This window comes from Cnephaeus nilssonii, assembly GCF_951640355.1.
Source record: "Cnephaeus nilssonii genome assembly, chromosome: 4".
Lineage (NCBI taxonomy): Eukaryota > Metazoa > Chordata > Mammalia > Chiroptera > Vespertilionidae > Cnephaeus > Cnephaeus nilssonii.
In genome coordinates, this window is record NC_137075.1 from 64,343,687 (window position 1) to 64,357,914 (window position 14,228).

Genomic DNA, 14,228 nt, shown 5'->3' on the forward strand with positions numbered 1-14,228 from the left:
GGTCGAGACTGCAACCCCGGGCATGTGCCCTGACTGGGAATCGAACCGTGAGATCGTGGTTCATAGGTCAACGCTCAACCACTGAGTTACAGCGGCCTGGACCTTGGCACCTTTTTTTTTTTTAAAATAAATCTTTATTGTTCAGATTATTACAGGTGTTCCTTTTTTTCCCCCCCCCTTGGCACCTTTTTAACTTTGGTTTCCATCACTACAAAAAGTGGATACTTTTCTTGCTTATCTCATAGGGCTTTGATGAGGATCACCAGATATGGCGCATGTGAACTTGTAAAGTGTAAAGCAGTCTGTGAATGTGTTACTACCGCTATTGTCAGAACTCTGAAATCCTAAATGATTCGATCAAAAGATGCCCAAGTGCCAAAAGCTAGCTCTGGGGGCTTCTGCCTGCTCGCTCCTCCAACTCCCCTCCAGGTACGGTGAGGGGTTAAAACCCTTTGAGGACTATTGGTCCATGGGGAAATGACCAAGGAGTGCATAGAACCAACTCAGTGACATCTGTTAAAGATGAACTATGAAAACGTGGGTTTTTTAAAGATAACAATAGCAAACATTTATTGCGCACCTGTTATGTATTCGGCACATTCCTATATTATCATAACCCTCACAATAAATAACCCTGCGAGAGAAGGGCACAGATTCATAAAGAAATATATATACTTTTAGCCCTAGCCGATTTGGCACAGTGGATAGAGTGTCAGCCTGCAGACTGAAGGGTCCTGGGTTTGATTCCAGTCAAGGGCACATGCCCTGGTTGCGGGCTCGGTTCCCAGTAGGGGGGTGTGCAGAAAGCAGCCAATCAATGATTCTCTCTCATCATTGATGTTTCTCTCTCTCCCTCTCCCTCCCTCTCTGAAGTCAATAAAAATATGTTTAAACACACACACACACACACACACACACACACACACACACACACGCACACCCACGCACACACGTAGAGGAGAAAAGCTAGGTTTTCACAAAATGATATAACCATTTCTTAGTTCCTAGACGCCTCCTACCAAATCGTGTACAGGCAGACATGGAGACACACTGTCTTGCATAGACGGAGGGGCCCTATGGTCCTGCAGGTCCCGTGACCCTACCCGCTAGCGGAAAAGGCCAGAGACACTGCACAGGGCCGGGCTGGAGCGAGCAAGGTCCTGAGGGCCGGCCTTTGTCCCTTGGCCAGGGAGCAGCTCCGGCAGGTCTGGAAGACACCAGGCCAGAGTGTGGCCCGGCAGGAACCCTGAGCTGCAGCCCAGGCGCCTGAGCCCGTGGCAGTCCTGCGCCTGCTCTCGTCCGCGTCCCCTCTGCACGTGTGCTGACGGGTGTGCGGAGGTCCCGGAATGGCCAGGGGGCGCGGTGGAAGGAGCTACACTGGGGTCAGCAGAGGGGAGCACGCCTTGGCCACTGCCTTTCTGACTTAGAGCAAACCACGTTGCTTCTCTGTGCTTCCCCCACTCCCCTGTGACGTGGGAGAGGGGACTGACTACGTATGCTCCCTGCTGACGTGGGGCCCTGCAGAGAACCAGGCAGGGACTTGCTCCAAGGCCATGAAGGCAATGGCCGAGGGGCACCTGGCCTGGCTCACTGACCTCCCTCCCAACGCCCCAGGGGCTCTCACTCACCCAACCCAACAGCAGCAGAGGGTGAGGGAGCCCTCGGGTGCTGTCCACTCTGACCAGCGGGTGTGGGTGGGCTGAGTGATGGTCAAGGAGGCCCCGGGAACCAGCCCAGGCGTCCACGTCCCTTTCCTGTCAGCCCTGGAATATTCCCGGCAGGGGTCCACCCAGCCCCTGCCCTCCAGGCCTGGGCCTTCAGCTCTGCGGCTGCTCCTCTGCTCCTGAGGGAACGCGTTGAGGAGTTCGGGGCGCAGGGCCTGCCGTCCTGGAGGTGCCCAGTGAGCAGGCCTTGCACGGGTGCAGAGTGGGTGGGCTGCGGCTGCGGGGCTCCCTCCTCCCCCCCCATTGTTACCTTTCCCACCCAGGGTCCCTTCTGGCACATTCTCTGATCCTACTCTGAGGGATACTTACATTCTGACAGAGGGCTGGAGTCACGACAGGCAGGGCGGGGGCAAGGTGGGGGGACAAGTGAGCCTGGCCCCTCCTGAGACCTCCAGGCCCCCATGGAGCCAAGCCTTCACCTTGCACTGTTCCCAGGAGAGCTCGGGAGGCCGGGAAACCTGCTCGCGGTGAAGGCTCCAAGATGCAAGTCACGCCCCCAAAGACTGGCCAGGCGGCAGCACTCAGGAACTAACAGCCCAGTGTCCTCTCTGTCCCAGCAGGTGCGCCAGCTTCAGGCCAGGGCCCGGGAGCGGCCCGGGCGCCCAGCGCCTCAACAAGCAGCCACTCGGCCCCAGCCTCATGCATGCACGTGTGCGTGCGTGTGTGTGCGTGTGTGTGTGTGTGTGTGTGTGTGTGTGAGTGAGGTGGGGGCTGTGCACCTGTGCAGAAGGTCTTCCGTGCTGCTGGGAAGAGACCTCTGAGCAAGAGCCTGGTCTTCCCAGGTGCCTGAAACCCTTCCAGGAAGAGAAGGGTCAGGATTCAACACGCCTGGAAAGTAACAAGGAGCTTTCTGGAAAGAGCAGGGACAGGATGGGGAGCCGGGCCTGGCTGCTCCTGACCTGAGCCTCCCCCGCGCCCTCGCTGGGAAGCCTTGAACCATCTGAGGCTCGTCAACCCCACAGTTCAGTCCAAACATGACTGTCCACCAAGGCGCTTCTGCGGAGGCCTCATCCGGAAAAGGCCCCTTCAGCTGGAAAAACCCCTCTGGGGTGGCCTGGGGGCCTCCCTCCCCTTCCCAGCTCCTCCTCTCAGCCCCAGGCCTGAGGCCTGCTCGGCAAAGCGTGAAGGTGGCCCCCCAGGGAAGCCAGGGGGCGGGGGGAGCTTTAAATTATAGAGCAGCTCTCCTAGCCCCTCACAGCCCAGGCACCCAGCTAAATAATTCACCGCCTGGGAAGACCCAGTGGTTCCTGACAGCTAAAGTAGGTCAGTTACCGCCCTGCCCTGGGTGGGGGCTGTGGGCTCAGAGCAGCTTCCCCACCAGCACGAGGAGGGGCTGCGGGCTGGCAAGGCCTCGCCTGCTCGGCAAGTGCCCAGCTGATCCAAATGCAGCACCGAGTGAGGGTACAGACAGGAAAGCACCAACACTCCGCCCGCCCAGAGCCTCCCTCAGGGGCCAGTAACCCACCACTTGACACCCAGTTACCAACGGGCCAGGCTCCTCCTCCCTCACGGCAGCCGAGTGCTGTGCCCTCTCCACGTGCAGGTACCAGCGGGGGCTGCAAACGTCGCCCTGGGCCTTTCACAGCAGAACACAGACCCACGTCGCCGTCAGGCCTGGGATTCAGAGGGTGATGTGGGGAGTGGGAGGGGCACCCAGGTCACACAAGGTGCAGGTGGGGAAGTGACAGGGCCTGCCCCAGGCGGGGTGCTCGGAGCCTCTCCTGCTCTCCCCCCCCCTCTAGGCACAGCGTCCCAGTTGAGCAGGGGAGGGCGTGGGAGGGGACACAGAGAGAAAAGGGAACCAGCGAAGCCACCAGGTCAGTGCCCGGACCCTCCAGGAGCTGGAAAGGGTTTCAGGCCACATCAGGGGAGGAAACTGAGGCACCAGTCACCAAGGGGAAGGCGCAGGGCCAGCTGGGGGCATCCTGACTGGGTCCGGGGCAGCCCAGGGTCGACCCCACACGGGTTCCCTGACCTTCACATGCATGTGCTCCGGCTCCAGCTGCACCTCTCAGCTCAGGAATCGGGAGCTGCAGCCGGGCCCAGCAGGCGGGGGAGCTTAACCATTTCTGCGCCACACGCCCGGGTCCTCTCCCCTCGAACAGCCTCACAGACCTGCGCCAGGGCCGGTGCACGGGTAGCCCAGCCTCCTCACCAGTCCTTCTCTCCAGGGGGCCTGAGAATTACCGGCCCCGAAGGGCCCGGCTGCCGGGCCACCTGGGGAAAAGGAAGGCTCCCACTGCGGGCCTCCTGTGGCGCGGACTCCCCGGTTCTGTCCTCAGAACTCGGAACCTGAAGTGAATGAATCGAACACAGGTGGTGCCCGGCTGGCGTGGCTCCGTTGGCTGGGCGTCCTCCCACGCAACAAGAGGCCGACGGTTCAATTCCCGGTCAGGGCACGTGCCGGGTTGCAGGCTCCATCCCCAGCAGGGGGTGTGCAGGAAGCAGCCAATGGATGTTTCTCTCTCATAGATGTTTCTCTCTCTCTTCTTCTCCCTTCCTCTCTCTCTAAAATCACTAAAAACATATTTTTTAAAAAAATTTTAACACAGGTGAGCTGACAGCCCCACCCCCAATCCGATGTATGGCCCTTGGCAAGCCACTTCCCCTCAGACTGCAGTCACACCAGAGGGAAGGAGGGAGGGGCTCCAGAGCTCTCAGACCGGGGCCACTTCCCTTCCTCCCGCCGAACCCTCGACCTCTGCCCTCGTGCTACGCCCTCCCAACAGCCGGCTGCATCCCGCGGAAGCAAAGGTCAGAGAGCAGTGACTGTGGATGATTTTTTTATTTTGCATTTCATGTATCATCCAGTTTCACATTCTCACAGGATCAGCAATTACAACAGCCACCTCGTCTCCCAAGTCTGAAAACGGCAAGACAGCCACAGCTGCGGCCAAAGGCAAAGCACCGATGTGCTCACAAAACAAAAAAATTGCACAACTTTCCCTTCATTTTTCTTAAACTAACGCCCGACACAAAGGTTCACGGCTGGAGAATGGAAACCCTTTCTTCTTCATGCCTCAAACTAAACATTAAACTTATCTGACAGGGCGAACAAGGCCTCTTCAATAATTAATTGCACACACACATGAAAAATCCTTTATGATGCATAAATATTTTGTTGCACAGGGTACAAAAATACTTTCACTTTTTGGTTGGTTTCGTAGTTTGGAAAGAATGAGGAGCAGTGGCAGGGGTGGGGTGCGCTGCGGAGAGGTGAGCAAAGTGGGCAGAGGAGGGATGCTCTGAACAGCCGCTGGCCCGTCTGAGGGGGAAGAGGAGGACCCCGACTTGAAATGAAAAAGGAAACCCTCTGTCAGGGAGTCGCTGCTGTTCAGCCGGGAAGTGTGTGGGGCGGTGGAACGGGTGGCAGGGCGCGGGCCTCACCGAGGCAGGGTGGGTGTCGGGGAGGGGTGTGGAGAGAGGGACCAGGAATGATGAGCCATTAAAGGCCAGGACCTGTTGCTATGGTGACACAGTGTGAGAACAAACTGTACACTCACATATACACAAGTGTAAGTGTCTTAATTCATGCCAGAAAACATGCAAAAACCAAACGCCTTGTTTCTCTGAGGTGAAGCTACAAAAGCAAGTTTGGACGGGAGGTCGGGCCTCGCTCGGCCCCAGGGAGGCCTCGGACCTGGGTCTGGGCGTCCCGGAACCCTCCCCCGAGGCCTTGGAGAAGGGCTCTGGGCAGGACAGGGCCGAGGGAGCGGAGGGAGGGGAACAGGAAGCAGTCCACTGAGTCAGGCTCAAAATTCACAGTCTTTGGAGGAAAGCAGCAGCTCTCCACAGGCCGCCTGGGGACCGTGGAAGCTGCGGGCAAGTGGGCAGCTTCCTCCCCAGCGGGGGGCGGGAGCGTCAAGCTGTGGTAACAAGACCTGGAGGGAGGGGAGAGAGGGGGCCGTGAGCAGAGGTGTGGACGAAGCGGAACCCAGGCCTTCCCATTGTGCCAAGCCTGCCAGACGGACGGGGCGGGGCGGGTGACAGGGTGGGAGGGGGAGGGGGAGAGCCAGCCAGAGTGCCCGGTGCACACGCTCAGGTGAAGGCCTCGCGTCACCTGGCTCTCGGATGCAGCGAGGGGGACCAGGGCCCTGCAGGAAGCCCGGGTCTGGGACATTCACCCCGGACTGCTGGGCCAGCACTTACTGAGAAACTAACAGAACTGACGGTATTTCCATCCTTGCTGGGTGGTATCAGAGGAAGGGTACCAGCGCACCTGCAAGAGAAGCCAACATCAGGAGTAGCTGTGCAGTCCCGCCCCCGACGGGGAGCCCGTAAGCACAGCCCTCTGTGCCCTCAGAGTCCTGGTCCTGTCACCACTGGCAGGTGTCGGGCCAGGCACTCACCTCTTGGCACCAGTGTCTTCATCCCGAAAATGGGAGAGTGCCCCTGACCTGCCTCCTCTGCCGGTGAAGGTCAAATGAGAGAACGGTTATGGCGATTGACACTCCACTAGACCGGACTGCAACGCGCCAGGTTGGCCAGGTGGAGTCTGGCAGCAGGGGCCCAGGTGCTAACAACCTGCCCTTCGCCCTTCGCCGGGAGGGCGCGGAATTCCCTGAGTGAGGGGGGAGGAGACTGAACCCCAATACGTTTTTGCTCGACATCTTTGAATCTCAGTGTCCTCATCCAGCCGTAGGCTAGAGATGCCTGTCACAGGCAGCCATGAGCATCAGGAGGACAGAACGGGAGGACTCCCCACGAGAAAGCAAAGCTGGTGTGGCCTCCAGTCCTTGTGTGATCTGTGAGAAGCCAAGGACGAGACCCCACTGCTACAGCCTCCCCATTTCCACCTCTCCGTCCCTCCGTTATTACCCTCCTGAGTCTAGAGGTTTGTAACCTGCCAGCTGAGCCCTCGCGTGGGGCCTGGCAGCTACGGAAACCCTGGCACTTTCAGGAGGCCCCACAGCACAGTAGCCCCGAAGCAGGGTCCCCAGAGACCGGTCAGGGAATGAGAGGCACCCCCTTCCCCATGGGCCGGTCGTCTGGATGGTAAGCTGTCTTAGGGGCCAAGCCAACACCGCAGGGAAGGCCACCTGCCCGTTACAGGCAGCACGTCCGCCCCAGCCTGGCCCGTGGCTGCCTGGGTGAGGACGGGGCGGGCATCCCGCCTGAATGAGGGGGGAGGTTACCCAGACGGAGCCCAGGGTCCCCTAGGAAAGGAAGGGACGGCACAAGAGCCGATGCAGAGACAGGAGCAGCTGGGCTCATGGACAAGTCCCCGCAGCTGCAGCAGTCAGACCCAGTTACCCACGGGGCCCTGGGATCCCCCAGGCCATTTGGGGCTGAAGGAAGCTTCCTGAGAACGTGCTCCTGTGCCCCCTCCAATGCCAGGTGCTGCTTCGTACAGCGCAGGACTCTCCTCACCAGCACACAGCAGGACGCCAGGGGCTGGTCACCCGACGATGCCAGGATGCTTGGCATACAGCACACAGCAGGGCAAAGTCTTAGGTCACCTGACCAATGGGCTCCAAGCATGCGGCACGGCCGTCACCAGGACACAGCTGCCCCCAGGCTGCGAGAACGGCCTGGAGTAAGCCCCACACCACACAGAGAGGTCAGGAGCTCTTCTAGCCTTTGAGCTGTCCAGGCAGAGGCGCCGGACCTTCTTTCCTGCCCTCTGAACATCTGGAAGCGGTTCCTGCCTTCCGGCTGACAGCTGAGTGGGAGGAAGCCTCTCCTCCCCTGTGCGGAGCCACGGATGCCCTCTCGGCGGGAGGCCCGCTGGACACCAGAGCTCAGTCCACAAGGAGGACGAGGAGACCGGCTCCACTGCTGCTGGAGGGCCGGTGGCCCAGCTCAGGGAACCCTCATGGCCCCGGAGCAGCCCCCAGCAAGGAAGTGCCTGGAGCTGGGTGCCCTGCGGGGCTGGGGCGGTGAGGATATCGGATGGGAGTGGGAGGGACTCTGGAGCCTCCCCCTCACCCTCTGCACCACTGGGGAAGCCGAGGCCTCCTGCAGCTGCATCAGGCTCCCTCAGAGAGCCCGCCTCATCCGGCCCCACACTCTCCGCAAGGGCTGGAATTCCTGCCTCCGAAGCAGCACTTTCCCCCTGGCCTGAGATGAGTCAGCCGCCTTCTTGGGGAGGAAGCAGAGGAAAGACCCCATTTCTGAGCTCCAGACAGCCGTTCCCCTGAAGTGGACAGAATGTTCTCAAGTGGCTGCATTTCCGCTTCCCTCAGACACACAGCGTGGGCCGGCGGGCCGGGTCCTCTAAGGAAGCACGGTCCAGCCCTGGCCGGGTGGCTCCGTTGGTTGGAACACTGTCCCATACACCAAAAGGTTACAGGTTCAATTCCTGGTCAGGGCACATACCTAGGTTGTGGATTTGATCCCTGGGCGGGGCAACTGATTGATGTCTCTCTCTCTCTCTCCTCTTTTCTCCCCCTTCCTCTCTCTCTAAAATCAATGAACATATCATCGGATGAGGAAAAAAAAAATAAATCTCTAAAGCACAGTCCCTTCCTGTCCCAGCTCAGAATAAGACACCGCCGCCCCCCCCCCGCCCCCCCAGGGCCAGCACATCAGGGAGGGAGTGGCTGGTCCCTTCTCAGGGCCTCTAGTTGCTCACAGGGGATTTGGGGTCCTGAGATACCCACCAGGACAGGCCCATGGTATCTTCGATGAACCAGGTCCCGAGAGGACCAGCAGCGAAACAAGAGGGGGCAGGGACTCAGTCCCCTCTCACCGGGACTGCCTGAGAAGACGTGCCCAGAAGGGAAGGGGGCAAAGGAGCGAAGCCACAGGAGAAGCAATACGAACAGCAGACAAATACGGGGCCTCACTCACCCGACAGTCAGTTACAGTCACACCCGGGCTGACGGAACCCAGACTGGCCAGTCTACACGCTGGCCCGGGAACAGCTCCGGGAATTCACGATAAGGAAACAGCAGGACAGGTGCCCAGAGAGGTGTGAGCAAGGGCGCCCACTGCCGCACAGCCTACCAGCAGCAGAGAATTGTGTGAACAACCTACTACCACCCACCGGGAGCTGGGCACACGCCCCCCGTGGTGAGCTGGCAGGGCATCTGGAATGTAGGTCTACATTTACTGATGTGGAAAAATGTCCTCATAATTAAGTTTTAAAATGATTAAGTGTGTGTACAGTAATTTTTGTAAAAGGTTCCTATCTGTGGCTTTACATACACACTCGCACCCAACTACCTACCAAGTCTAAGGACTAAAGGTAGCGATGTTGTAGGGAGCAGGATGATAAGACAAAGGGAAAAAAGAAAAGACCCTGCCTACCCTCCCCCCGCACCCCCAATAAAAGCAGAGCTCTAATAGCTGATGCTTATGAAACCCTCAGCCTGTGCCAAGTGCTGCTCTAAGTAGTTTTCAGGTACTGGGTTCATTTAATCCTCATAAACACCCTCTGAAGGTGATGCTATCACCATCCCATTATACAGGTAAGGAAACAGAGGCAAGGAAGCTCATGGAACTTTGAGGTTGTCGGTAAGTGGCTGCGCCAGTTTAAGGATAGGGAGCCACAGTGAGAGACCCCCATTTCCTCAGGTGAAGTAAAAAAAGGCAAAGTCCAGTCTGGGAGGACTCTGGGACACGGAGAATCCCTGCTTCTCGGCTACTATCTTTAGGTACCAGACCCCAGTGGACCTCTGCCATCCACACCTCCTGCATGCCTCACCCTCTTGAAGGAGAAGATTCTATCAAGAGGCTCAGGCCGAAACCGGTTTGGCTCAGTGGATAGAGCGTCCGCCTGCGGACTCAAGGGTCCCAGGTTCGATTCCGGTCAAGGGCATGTACCTTGGTTGCGGGCACATCCCCAGTAGGGGGTGTGCAAGAGGCAGCTGATCGATGTTTCTCTCTCATCGATGTTTCTAACTCTCTATCCCTTTCTCTTCCTCTCTGTAAAAAATCAATAAAATATATAAAAAAAAAAAAAAAAAAAAAAGAGGCTCAGAAGGTTGAGCAAGATGGCCTTGTGCCAAGACAGAGTGGGATGAACCATCTCCCAGCACCTTTCTGCAGGTCCGGTCCCTGGGGCTCTGGCTGAGCTACTGGCAAAGGGCATGCATGTGGGGTGTGCCCATCTGGGTAAAGGAAGGACTGCTTTTCACCCCCTCTTGTCTCTTAGCTGCCACCTCCTTACCCCCAGGCATAAAAAACTCAGTTTTGTTGGTCCCCTGGTTCAGAATAATTCTCTTCAGATCAACATTATCCACCCCTTTATTTAGGCATTTTCTTTTTAAATATATATATACTAGAGGCCCGGTGCACAGATTCACACACCGGTGGAGTCCCTCAGCCTGGCCTGCGGGGATTGGGCTGAAACCAGCTCTCCGACATCCCCCAAGGGGTCCCGGATTGTGAGAGGCCAGTTCTTGGGTGACGCATCCCGGAATTGGGCTCCTTCCTCTCTGGTTCCGGATGCATCACCCAAAAACTGCAGCTGCCAAGTCACTGCAGCTCAGCAGCTCCTGCATTGAGCGTCTGCCTCCTGGTAGTCAGTGTGCATCATAGCTACCAGTCGGATGGTCACTTCGGCTTTTATATATATACTAGAGGCCCGGTGCACGAATTTGTGCATGGGTGGGGTCCAGCCGGCCTGCCAAGATCAGGGTCGATCAGGCTGGCTGGGGGGAGCGGCCGCAGGCGGTGGACTGACTAGCTCTGCCCACTGATCAAACTCCTGGTCAAACTCCCGGTTGAGGGGACAATTTGCATATTAGCCTTTTATTATATAGGATATATAGGGCTAGTGACCTGGTGCATGGATATGTGCACATTGAAAGGAAATTAATTAGAAGGTGGCCAGCAGGGTGGGCCTGGGTGAGATGGGCCAGACACGCCCTGAAGCCAACCTCCCATGGTCCCCAGCATCTGCGGAGTAAGCGAGGGTCCCTCCAGCAGGTGGGGTCCCTTGGCCTGGCCTGCGGGGATCGGGCCGAAACCGGCTCTCCGACATCCCCCAAGGGGTCCCGGAGTGTGAGAGGGCACTCTGCAAAGTTGCTGTTGTACAGGGTGTGGAACACAAATGCAAGTGTGCAGTAAACCAGATTCAGGCCAACAGTGCCCCAGCAACAACATAACCCATGGCCGAAGGTGGCATCGTGTGGCCCTGCAAGGAATTGGGCTACATCCTCTCTGGTTTTGGGGTGTGTCACCCAAGAACCGCCGCTGCCAAATCACTGCAGCTCAGCAGCTCCTGCGTTGGGCATCTGCCCCCTGTTGGTCAGTGCACGTCATAGCGACCGGTCGGACAGTCAAACACTTAGCATATTAGCCTTTTATATATATAGAAGATGTCATATATATATATATATATATATATATATATATATATAAAAGGCTAATATGCAAATAGACCAAACTGCGGAACAGAACAACCAGTCGCTATGACGTGTGCTGACCACAAGGGGGCACACAGGGAACATGGCAGGCGTCAGCAGCAGGCGGCAGAGTGTGGAACAAGGTGGGACGCCGGTCACTGTCATCAGGGCAAGCCTCTGTTACTGAAGATTCTCTGCTCCAGTGTGCTGAGGTCCTGCCGGACACTCGCACCTGCTGCTGGCGCCGGAGCCAATGCTCACACCTGCTGCCAGTGTCTGGCACTGGCCCCAATTGCCCCTTAGGGCTTCTCCACCTCCCCCTGCTCCCGAAGGGCAATCAGGGCCGGCAGCCACCTCTTGCACCCACTGTTGGCGATGGCCCCGCTTGCACCCACTGCCGGCACCATAGCCGCTGCTCACACCACTGCCTGTGCTGGCCCCGATCACTGGGTGCTGTCAGCGGGTGCAAGCAGCGGCTGCCGGCCCCGATCACCCGAGGGTTTCTACACCTCCCGGTGCCGGCCCCGCTCGCACCCGCTGCTGGCCCCAATCGGCCCCGATCGCTCCGCACTGTCAGCGGGTGGGAGCGGCAGCGGCGGGAGTGAGGCTGCTGGCAGACAGGGGATCGGGGTCCGCGGCAGGAGGGGCCGGGGGGGGGGGGCGCAAAGGATGGGCCGAGACCCGCCCTGTGCCCACCGCAGCCTCGTGGCCCACAGTTCCTTTCAATGATGAGAGAGAATCAATCGGCTGCCTCCTGCACGCCCCCTACTGGAGATAGAGACCACAACCCCGGGCATGTGCCCTTGACCAGCATCGCACCCTGGACCCTTCAGTCCACAGGCCGACCCTCTCTATCCACTGAACCAAAACCAGCTAGGGCTATTTAGGCATTTTCAACCTCCACTTCTGGGGCAGCCCTGCTGAAGGGGCGGGGAGGGGGCTCTTGAAATGAAAAGGAAAAAATGCTACTTGGAAAATGCTTTCATGCATTTGGTCCTAACAACATGTTTTACTGTTGAGACATGGCTTTCCAGAGAGCGAGGAGCAGGGACAGAATTAGTTACTGCCTGGGCCAACCTCTTGTTAGTCTCCCGCCCCCAAAATGCCACTACCCTTTGAAGCAGCCTTCATCCCCTTCCCTGGGAAGCCAGGAGTCAGGAACTCAGGCATAATGAGGCCTCCAGCCTCAGAGAGGACCCAGGTGAGGAAACTAGACACAATGATATTAAAGAACAGCCACGATGCCTGGTAATTCTTTAGTCTTCCCTCTGTACAGCCGTATAAAGTAGGTATGATTATCATCATTCCAAAAAGAAACTGAGACACAGAGAAGTTAAGTAACTTGCCCAAGGTCACACAGGTGTTAAAAGAGAGAGCCAGGATTTGGACGAGGCAGCTGGATTAGAGTTGGACAACCACAAGGCAGGGAGGGTGGGAGGAAGCTGGAAAGGAAGACAACAGGAGGGCACAACTCCCTGGGAGCAGGTAGCAGCAAACCACTCCCAGCCAGCCAGGGGCCACCCCGAGAAGGGCAGAGGCCCTCTCCTGTCCCCGGCTCCCAACCTCTGCTTGGTCACGGGCACAGCCTAGCCTCTCAGAGCAGACGAGGCAGAACCTTTCGCCCGCTCATTGTACAGAGGAAGACACGGAGGCCCAGAGGGGAAGCCACCTGCCGAAGACCAGGTCGCTAACTGGTGCAAGGTGGGGATCAGAGGTGAGGACCCCAGCAGTTAAACTCCCCACGTGGCCGGGATACCGTGCAACTGCCCGCCTTCCACACTGCGCCAGGTCAGAGACGACGGACAGCGTGCCCGGCTCACTACTCTATGCCCACCACAGAGCCTGGTAAACACCCAAACATCTCCCTCTAGGGAAGATCATTACCACCTTCCTACCCCCAACCAGTGTTCCAGCTGTCTGTGCTGTGCAGCTGGGGGACAGCGCCCAGTTTGCCCACACTTCTGCCCGTGGTACAATCTAAAGTTGCTGTGGCCAGGGAGCGTGCCCCTGCTGGGTTTGTTGGGGCACTAGCCCCAGAATCTGAACCTTCCGCCCTGGAGCTGGGCAACCCAGAAGTCACTGAGCCCCCCAGAGGACCGAGACGACCAGGAACTTAGCCCTCGGCCAGCGCACCGACTCCTCCCACTGCAGCTTCCAGTTCCTGCGAACTCCGCCTTCCTGGCCTCTCACTTCCTTTTCCTCCTCATCCCCTTCTGCTGCCCTTGTGAGTCTGCAGCCTCTGCTCACTCCTGCTCCCAGCACAGCACGCCCAGCGAGGTCCCTCTTCCCACGGATGGGAGGCCGAGGTGGGCTCGCCACTGCTCCTCCGCCCTCCTGTGCCACCTGGCAGTGCTGTCCACACAGCTGGCATTCCTGTCGCTGCCTCACAGGAATGGGCCGGTAGCTGACCCCCTGCCTGTCTGCCTCTCCAGCACCTGCCCGGCCCTCGCTGAGCAGAGAGCCCTCCCGGCCAGCTCTACCCTCCCCGCCTCTCCTGGACGTGCTCGTGTCCTCTCTCCTGCCCCAGCGCAGGTTCGGGAGGGAGAGCATCCAGGCTCCATGGAAACAGGAACCCTCGCTGAGCACTCGGGACGTTTGTCCCAAGTACAGTTCTAGCACCTCTCATGTACTGACATTTAATTCTCACCACAACCCTGAGGCACACAATAGTGTTCTCCTTTTCCAGATAACTGGAAAAACCAAGGCACAGCCATCTTTAAGAGCTGTCTCAAGTTCCTAAAGACAGGAGGAGGCAGAGGCAGGCGGAAGGTTCCGGAGACCACACTCGGGTTGGGATCTGAATCGTGGTTCAGTCACCGCAAACAGAGTGCAGTGCGGGGCCGCGGGTGGTCAGTGGGCGGTGGAACCGCAGCTGCGTCTTCAGGACTCTGTCCCGAATCTTCAACGTGGCCTTACGGCTTGTCCTCTCCCTCCTCTCGGTCAGAGCCCAAATCCTAAAGGCATGTCATGGGAGACAGCGGCTCTGCTGAGCTCAGGAGACATGCGTGGTCCAGAGGCCAGGTAGGTACAAAAGTCTGGCCAACTCAGAGCCTTCACTCTCCCCTGTCCTGCTTCTCCCCCTGGGGAGAGCTTACCTGAGCGTGCAGGGCGGCGGCGGCAGCAGCAGTGGCAGCTGGGTAGGTGAACGCAGCGTGTGAGATAGCCGGGGTCAGCTCTGTGGTGTACAGAGGGTAGGGGGCCCAGGCCTCTG

At 58.3% G+C, this 14,228-nt stretch overlaps 1 protein-coding gene across 1 annotated transcript in view; it reads right to left on the bottom strand.

Annotated features, from left to right (window-relative positions):
- Positions 1-4,503: 4,503 nt before the first annotated feature.
- RBPMS2 (RNA binding protein, mRNA processing factor 2) overlaps positions 4,504-14,228 on the bottom strand; it is a 28,619-nt gene continuing 18,894 nt past the window's right edge. Inside the window, exons 6-8 of the mRNA XM_079768693.1 lie at positions 14,113-14,228; positions 5,874-5,943; positions 4,504-5,605 (exon numbers count right to left, since the gene is read on the bottom strand). The exon at positions 14,113-14,228 is cut by the window's right edge and continues 36 nt beyond it. Of these exons, the coding sequence (XP_079624819.1) occupies positions 5,881-5,943; positions 14,113-14,228 (179 nt within the window). The 3' untranslated portion in view covers positions 4,504-5,605; positions 5,874-5,880. The remainder of the gene's footprint in view (positions 5,606-5,873; positions 5,944-14,112) is intronic.